The 9505-nt window shown below is 42.7% G+C and overlaps 1 protein-coding gene across 3 annotated transcripts in view; it reads left to right on the top strand.

The window, feature by feature from the left end:
• Window positions 1-9505, top strand: part of Dapp1 (dual adaptor of phosphotyrosine and 3-phosphoinositides 1) — a 54772-nt gene that overhangs the window by 15060 nt on the left and 30207 nt on the right. For 2 of the 3 annotated variants that reach the window (XM_029560253.1, XM_008826169.3), the window contains exons 2-3: window positions 4578-4700; window positions 8759-8892. In XM_029560253.1, coding sequence (XP_029416113.1) covers window positions 4578-4700; window positions 8759-8892 — 257 coding nt within the window. The remainder of the gene's footprint in view (window positions 1-4577; window positions 4701-8758; window positions 8893-9505) is intronic. The other variant, XM_029560254.1, reaches the window with a different exon arrangement.

Genomic DNA, 9505 nt, shown 5'->3' with positions numbered 1-9505 from the left:
GGAACCTGGTTTTGCTCTTTCTTCTTAGAATATCCCTTGAGTATTTTAATCTGTCTTGTGTGTAGTTTGCAATATGCTTGTCTCGCTCTCCTGCTTAGATTAGTGGTTTCTGGAAATCCACTAATTTTATTTTATGTGTATGAGTGTTTTACCCGCATGTATGTAAGTGCACCCATGAGTACAATGCCCGTGGAGGACAGAAGAGAATGTTGGCTCTCCTGGATCTGGAGTTACAGATGTTTGCTAACCATCATGTGGGTGTTGGAAACCAAATCTGGGTCTTCTGCAAGCGCAACCAGTGCTTTTAACCTCTGAGCCAGCTCCCCAGCCCCATCCATCTTATTTTTTTAGACAGGGTCTCTTTTGAACTTAGAGCTAATTGATTTGACTAAAATGGCTTGCCAGTGAGCTCTAGGGATTTGCCTATGTGAACCTTCCGAAGATTGGGGTTACAGATGCATGCTGCTATACTTGGTTTTAATTTTTTTTATTTTTATGTGTATGAATGTTTTGCCTGCATGTATGTAAGTGCACCTCTGCTCCTCTGTAATGCAGTGTGCATAGAGGTCAGAAAAGGACATCGGATCCCCTAGAATTGGAGTTAGAGATGGTTATTAGCCATTATGTGGGTGCTGGTGACCAAACCTGGGTCCTCTGCAGGAGTAACCAGTACCTTAACCACTGAGCCATCTCTCCAGCTCGTATACCTGACTATTTATGTGTATACTGGGGATCTGAATTCAAGTCCTCATGCTAGCACAGAGGGTACTTTACCAACTGGACCATTTTCCAAGTCCACTTTTGCCGCTTAGAAGCAGAGTCTTGCACTGTAGCCCAGGCTTAATTTGAACTTGTGATCCTCCTGCCTCAGCTTCACTAAGTGCTATGATAATCGGCGTTAACCACCAATCCAGTTGGAAATTTAGACTTTAATGGGAGAGCTATTTGAGGCATAAGGACTGTCATTGTCCTGTAGACATTACTATGCCTACCTGGCGAGCTCTTAGGTTTGCCCAGACCCTGAATATCAAACAAGATGGCAACCATTGACGCAAGCAACACTTCCACCTAGAAACTGACACTGAGGATTGTCCAAACAGGAGGACTGCCTTCATTTCCTTCTATTTATAGTACATAATTATTATTTAAAATATTGCCATAAAATCTTTAGTAAAACTTGCTATCACAGGGGCTGGAGAGATTAACAGTACTTGCTGCTATTCCAGAGGAGCCAGCTTCTGCTCCCAGCACCCACATGGTGGCTCACAGCTGCCTGCATGCACATGGTGCACATATATACACTCGGGCGCACACACACATACATATAAAATTAAATAAATAAATCTTTAAAAAATTACTATCAGACTTCTATAAATGTTTTAAGCAGACTTCTGAGCCAATTGAAAACAATCTAAGGAAATATGTGAATCTTTTATGTTTTAGAAATTGGTGAATCAAGCATTGTTTCAAATAAGTTATCTACTGGCTCAAATAAAATTTTATGCTGAAGTGTTTATCCTGAAATTAATCATTGTTAAGCTGTATTTCAGGTCTTGAAACTTGTGGAGGTCTCACCTATCAAAGAGGAATTAGAATTTTGTCTTTAGCTGTATCTGACATCTGTAATAGCCTTGAAATTTTTTCCATAGTGTCTTGTAGAAAACATATTTGAATTTGTCTGGGAATCAGTTTGGGAAATGAGCCTGATATGAGTGAATAGCTCAGTGCCTACTCTCAAAAAATGTTTCTCCTGCCATCTCTTTCAGCTAGTAAATACATTTCTAACACAGAATGGAGACATCTGAGGCCCACAGAAGGAATCAACTAAAGAAACAGGCATTAAGAAACACAAGCTCAGGAAATGGAGATCTTAGAGACCATGTAGAAACATTTTTCCACAATCTCATCTTTTACTCTTTACTGCTTAGGCTAACATTTCATGCCACAGGGATGATGGATGCCTGTGTTGATGATGACAAGATTCCTCACTGCAAGAGGAGGCTCCTGTGTACTTTGGGTGCCTCTTACAGGCTTTATCTTGTCACGCTGGTGTTTTGTGCATAACTGGCCATCTTTCCCTCACCACTACCACCCTGATCTAGGGAGTCTTTGAAGTCAGCAACTACTCTAGTACCTAGCTTTCTGTTACTTGAATTAAATGTAAAGGATAGAAATTGGAACAATCAGAAAATCATACCACGGAGGATAATCTGCCAGTTTGAGCTGTGTGAATCTCACCAGCTTCATGATAGTAACTGAGTACTGCTGCTTGTCAAACCTATTCCAGCCACTATACTGCTGTTAACATGAGTTATTCTTTACCATTGGTGTATAAGGCACAGCTATTATTAATCCTACTTTGGACTTGAGGAGGCCGAGACTCACAGTGAAGTAATTTGCCCAAGGTCTTGCTGCTAGTAAAAGGTATCCCCTGGATGGGGGCCCAGTCAACATGACTGTAGGGGCCACTCTCCCCAGTTTCACACTGGACTGCTATAATAATGTGCTTTAAAACTATGTGAATTGGTGGAGTTGGAGAGATGTCCCAGTGGTTAACACACTGGCTGCTCTTGCAGCAGCTAGTTTCCAGCACCCACATGGTGGCTAACAACTGTCCTAATTTCAGTTCCAGAGGATCTGACACCCTCTTCTAACCTCCACAGGCACTTCACGATACAGGTGCACTTACATGCAGGCAAAACACACACACACACACACACACACACACACACACACACACACACAAAGTAAAAATAAGAAAACATGGAAGGACCAAGCATGGACATACATCCCAGCACCTGGAAGGCAGAGGCAGGTGGATCTCTGTGAGATTGAGACCAGCCTGGTCTACATAGAGAGTTCCAGGCCAGCTGGGTCTACGGGAGAGCCTGTCTCAAAATACAAAAAAACATGGGGCTGGAGAGATGGCTCAGCAGTTAAGAGCACTGGTTGATTTAACAGAGGACCCAGGTTCGATTCCCAGCACTCACATAGTAGCAAACAACCATCTGTAACTCCAGTTCCAGGGGATCTGATGCCTTCTTCTGACCTCCAAAGGTATTACATCACACAGGTACACCTATCTACATACAGGCTATACACTCATACACATAAAATTTTAAAAATAATAAATAAAATTTAAAAACAGACAAAAAACTATATGAAGTAACTAGAAGAAAGGTATAAAGTTCAGAACAAGGTCTAGAATATTCTTATTCCCACAGAATTAGTATGAGAGAGGGCAGAACTGAATGCCATTTAGATGCATAGACAGGAGGAAACACAAGAATGTGATTTGCAGAAACGGGGAACCTAAAAAGGTTTTGGTTTTACTGTCTCCTTTTAACCATTCATATATATTACCTTTTTAAAAACACACATGCATGAAGATCGATTTGAATTTCCTTGGGACTTTCCCCACTTCAGATATTTGTCAGTTTGAAGCAGTTATTGCTGGGTGTTGCTCACTATGAAACATCAGAATTCTTTGCAACCAGCATCCTTTCTCTCATGAGTGTGGACTGTAGAGACAGTTCGGTTTTATCAGCATGAAATGGTCCCACTCTTGGAAAGGCGTGTGAGAGGCCAAAAGAAAGAAAACTGGCCAAAGCCATTATTGCGTCTATTTTCTTTTCCTCTTTTTTCTTTTTCCAAGTTTTCGTTGTGTACGCATGTTTGCATGTGTGGGGGTTTGTGCATATGTGTGTGGGCATGTATGTAGAAGCCCAAACTTGATGCTGGGAGTCATCTTTGATAGCTCTTTCACTGGATTCATTGAGGCAGGGTCTCTCAGTCAAACCCAGAACTCAGTGATATGGCTAGTCTTGAGAGCTAGCTTGTTCTGGAGATCTTGGTTTCTGCCTTCCTAGGCTGGATTACAGATGGGTGACTATTGCCCACCTGGTATTTACCTGAGTCCCGAGGACCCAAACTCTGGCTCAGGCTTTGGAGCAGGTGCTTTAGGACTGAGCCTCCCCAGCCTCCTCTTAGGGCTATTTTAGATTGGACTTTAAATTGTTTTCTGTTTACAAAGCAACACTCATTAGTTTTCTAGGCTGCCTGACAAAGTGTCACAGACTGGATGGCTATGGTTTCACAGTTCTGAGGGCTCCAAGTCCAAAGCCAAGGCCTCACAGAGATTGGTGCCTTCTGAGGTCTGTGAGGAAGAAGCTGTTCAAGGCCTCTGGTTCTCAATGGACCATCTTCATGGTCACACAGTGTTCTCCCTGTTTGGGAGTCTATCCCCAATCTTCCCTTTTTACAAGAGGATTCCAGGATTGAGCACACCTGACTGACTTCATTTCCACTTAAGACCTTATCTCCAAATAAGGCTCCATTCTGAAGAACTGGAGGTTAGGGCTTAAATGTGGGCATTTTCAAGGCAGAATCTGCCCATAGTACACTGCTACTAGCCACTCCTCTCCCTCACGCTCAGCCAGGGGTTTCCTTGTCCTCATGCAGAGACTAAGAGCTTGGTTTCTGGCCTCCTTAGGATGGAGAATATTGCTAAGTATGCTTTGAGAGGGAAGGGTCACCTGTGGTTATCCTGAAGGAACGTGCTGTTCTGTTCTGTCTAGGTGGTACCATGGCAACCTCTCACGCCACGCAGCTGAAGCTCTCCTCCTCTCCAATGGACGAGACGGGAGCTATCTGCTGAGGGACAGCAATGAGCAGATTGGGCTCTACTCTCTCTCTGTGAGGTAGGTGCTGGAGGACTTGATGGCCCACGGTCCCATCTGTCCCTTCTTCACTTTATCAACATTCGAATTGCCAGATACCACAAACTCCCCAATTCCTATTGAACTGCCAGACTAAAGGATTTCAAACTCTAAACAGTGAGACTGTAACAAATCTTCCCTCCTCCATCCACTACCAGGAAAAGTATGTCAGAAACAGAGGAGACTGGTATTATTTAATCCTGACCTCTCACCTGACAGACAAGAACCCAAGATCCAAAGCAGTGGACGTTCTGGATTGCTTTTATTCCACAATGGAATGAGTACTGTAATCCAGGTGCCCTCTTTGCTGTTTTCCTTCCTGGGAAAACTGGAATGATGTGTTCATAGCCACAGACTCAAATGGACAGTGTACAACCTCATACTTTTTTTACTGTAAATGGGCTGCCTTTTTTCATAAGGCTCTGTTTTCCCCAAATGTCAAGAAAGTCCATTTAGTCCCTGTGAATTGCATGCAGTAATGGAGGGTATGTCCAGTCCTTTTAGAGTTTCTCCTCCCACCCTGACCAACTCAGCTTATCATCAGCCCGACATGGCTTCCACAACGTGGCATGCACACGTCCTCTTGAGTTCTTGGGGTCTAGACTAGATATGTGAGGGCTCCACAAGCGGACCTCAATCTGCCATTCTATGACTGTGCCAGCAGCTTCATGAACCCACTGACTCTCGGAGGAGGTTACAGGTTCCCTTCTTACTGCAGTCCCTTGAGCCAGGCTGGCCAGACTGGCATGACAAGGTGTTCCCTTTTTCTTCTTTCTGTAAGTTCCCTGCCTCTTTGTCTGAGAGAGAGAGAGAGAGAGAGAGAGAGAGAGAGAGAGAGAAGGGAGGAAGGAAGGAAGGAAGTGGACAGCATCTTAGGAAAGATAGCTGAGGTAGTGGTTACCCTCTGGTACACACATGTATGTACACCTGCAAATGTAACTGCACACATATGGGCACTCATACATGCACACACACACACACACACACACACACCAGACAGAAATAGAAGTTCTTTAAATAACTATCAACAAACTTCCAGGAGCTCAAAAACCAAGAATTAGCATATTGCTTATCTTTTCTTTGGACTAGGACCTTCAGTTTTTATTTTCTATGCAAAATTAGAAGTGATCACAAAAACCTAGTGACTGAAAAGAACACACATTGCTCATATTGCTGTTCCTGCATGTCAGGATTCTCATTCAAGTCCTACCAGACTGAAACAAAGACGTCGGCTGGGACTCCCATTGGAGCTTGGTGTTCACCTCCTCACTTCCTTCTTGCCCTGTATTATTTTTCTTTCAGCCCCTTGATGCAGTTGAACTGGGGTCCCCATTTTCTTAGCTGTCATCCAAGGCCACTGTCAGCTTACCATGCCACGTGGCTTTTGTGGGCAGTTCACAGCATGGTTGTTTGCTGTCTTCTTGGCAGGCCAGAACAGGTCTCTCCGATTTCCTCTTCTGTAGACAGAGAGAATTCTGCTTTACAGAAGTCGTGTGATTAGGTCATGTCCACACAAAGAATCTTCCTATTTTATTTATTTATTTATTTATTGTAGCCCCAGCTGGCCTGGAACTCGCTATGTAGACCAGGCAGACCTTGAACTCACAGAGATCCACCAGCCTCTGCCTCCCAAGTGCTGGGACTAAAGGTGTGTGCCACCATGCCCAGCTAGAATCTTCCTATTTTAAAGTGAACTGATTTGAGGACTGAATGATTTGAAATATTCCTGGTCCATCTAGAATAGCTTTTATTTGAATAATTGGAATAGGAATGTACAGCTTAGGGGTTTGGATTTGAGGTTACCTACGAATGCTGCCTGTCACCTCCCATTCCCCAGCAATGGTCTACAGGCCTATTTGTAGGACAGAGGGAGAAAAAGGTAGAGACTGGGGATAAGTTAGGGATTCAAAGACAAAAAGGTACATTTATTAATATTTTTATGTTACCCTGACGTATTATTTATAAATTTTCTAAATAACAGGGCCAGGGGTAGCAGTGTTTGCCAGGCAAGCATGGAAAACTGAGTTGGGGGACCAACTACGTTTTGTTTTTGTTTTTTAATAATATGTAGCATAGAAAATAAATACTGAAGGATACTAGTACCCATGTTTAAAAAAAAAACACTGGGCACGGTAGTATGTGTTTGTAATCCCAGCACTGGGGAGGAGGAGACAGAAGGCTCCCTCAGGCTCACTGGCCAGCTAGCCTAGCTGAATCAACAGACTGCAGGTTCAGTGAGAGACTGTCTGGAAAAATTCAGGTGAACCTACCTGAGAAACACCTGAGGCTGACTTCTGTGCACATGGACCTATATACACAAGAACACAAAGGGAAAACATAAACTGTAAGGATGAGGAAATTATTAGCCCGGGATGGAATCCTGCTTGAGTAGGAAGAAGATTCTCGCTCTTTCTAACTGGCAGCAATGTTAAGAGTCTATCAAATGGCTGGAGAGATGGCTCAGCAGTTAAGAGCACTGAGCTGAACCCAGGTTCAGTTCCCAGCACCCACATGACAGCTAACAACCATCTGTGACTCCAGTTTAGGGGATCCAAAGTCCTCTTCTGGTCTTCTCGGGTTTGCACACACATGGTGCACTTATATGCATGCAGGCAAAACACTCATGTATATAAAAATAAATTTTTTAAAAGTTTACTAAATGGTTAGGCCCCATTTTAGGGTGCTCTGTCTCATGGGTCTTCCAAACATTTCAAATAAAAACATGTAATTAGTGGATCAAAGATGGCAATTAACTTTTTACATATGTATGTCTCATTTGAACAATTAGGCTTTTTATGAATGGATTGTATATGTTTCATCTTCATGAAAAATTAAAATATAGATCATTGGTTTCCATTAGAAATACTTGGTAATACTTAACTACCAGCAGAGGTAACCACCCATAGAGCAGTTGTTTAGGGAATACTTATTTTTATTCATTTATCAATTTGTTCTCTTAATGTTAGATATTTGGAAACCTGCGCTCTGTACTGGCCATCTTAATTCAAAACCTTGTTGGCAGGAAGCACATTCTCAGACAGCTAATAAGACCTAAATCGTACTACAGTTAATAACATAAAAGAAATCAAGATAAGCATTTGGGTGCCTGAACAGAGAAGCACACACCTTAAGCCAGAATTATCATGTGCGACTGGATGAGGAGGTAGTACATACAGGGAACCTCAGTGGGTAACTGGGATTTCTAGCAGCAGAGACAAAGAAGAAGGTGAAAGTCACAATGGGGAGAAAGGGGCTGAGGTGGAAATGACTTCTGGAAGAACAGCAGCTCCAGGTGGATAGGGGCCCTGAAGCTGGGATCCCCACCCCGACCCCAGAATCGCAGTATCCACTGGGAACAGAACCTAATGTTAGAACCTAAATTCTGAGGGCCCAACCTGCACCTGCTAAATCAGAGTCTCGGGGGATGATGCCCAGCAGCCTGGGTTTTAACAGACCTTATGGTTGACTCTGATGCATCCTGAAGTTGAAGTGTAGGCTACATAGTTGGAGGCCAGGATAGAGATGGCAAGGGGGCAAAGTGCAGAGAGATTTTTTTTTAAAACACTCTTCATTTCAAAAATGAAGTCGAAAATAACAGCCTAGGAAATATAACATTCTTTCAGTAGACAGTGAAACAGGCAAGGGAAGAGAAGGACTGGGTTCACATAACTCATTGACAGAAGCGACCTTCTTGTTGACTCCCAAACAAGGGAGAGCCAAGGATGGAAAACACGTGAGGGTACCACACGTTACTTCAGCCAGGCACCTCTGCTTCCTCCTTCCTAAACTCATGGCTCTCTTCAATAAATCCAAGCAAGGCAAGGAGACTTGTCCCTTGTCTTTTGGTAGAGTGAAGAAGGTGTAAAGAGTGTTCTGTGCTGGAAGAACTTAGTAATATTCTTTAAAACTGTCAGTGATTTTGATGATTCTGTATTCTGAGTTCCCAGAGGTTGATGGTGTTGCTAAGATCTGCCATTACATCTGCCTTCAAAACACATCCTCAGTTGTTAAGTAACATTCAACACCTTTTTTTCTTTCAGAGCCAAAGACTCTGTCAAACACTTTCATGTTGAATATACTGGATATTCATTTAAATTTGGCTTTAATGAATATTCATCTTTAAAGGATTTTGTCAAGCATTTTGCAAATCAGCCTTTGATCGGAAGTGAGACAGGTAAGCTATCCATTTTTCTGTTGCTATAAATGAATTCCTGGGACTGAATAATTTATTTAAAAAGGTTCTTAGTTCATGCTTTTACATGGGAACTTGCTTGGCATCTGGTGATTTCTGCTGGATCTTGACGTGGATGAGAGTAGTGTTTAGTAAGACAGGAAGTACATCACAGACCTATCCTCATTGGATAGCCCAAGCTTGCCTTGAACTCATGATTCCTCCCCTGCATCAATCCCTCTACCTCAGCCTCTCAAGGGCTTGGATTACAGACATGCACCACCACAACAGGCTCAAATCAGCGTTTATAACGAACCCATTCTTGAGATAGTCCATTAGACCATTAATCCATTAAAATATGAATAGATTAATACATTGTGATTAGAACAGCGCCTTAATCACCTCTAGGAGGTTCGGCCTGGTCCTCCTTTTTATATTTCATAATGAGAACTAAATCCGAACATTAGTTTTGAAGGAGACAAATTATATTCGAACCATAGTAAAAACTATGAACGTGACCTCTGAGATATTGTTTCAGGATGAAGGAGAACCACAGCAGGTTTCAATAAATTTTATTGTTATCACTATTGAATTGTGTGCCTATGACATGAACTTG

This window comes from Nannospalax galili, unplaced genomic scaffold (assembly GCF_000622305.1).
Source record: "Nannospalax galili isolate Female #2095 unplaced genomic scaffold, S.galili_v1.0 scaffold189, whole genome shotgun sequence".
In the NCBI taxonomy this organism is placed as follows: domain Eukaryota; kingdom Metazoa; phylum Chordata; class Mammalia; order Rodentia; family Spalacidae; genus Nannospalax; species Nannospalax galili.
The sequence above is the reverse complement of the archived record's forward strand: the minus strand, read 5'-3'. Positions and strand labels throughout refer to the sequence as shown.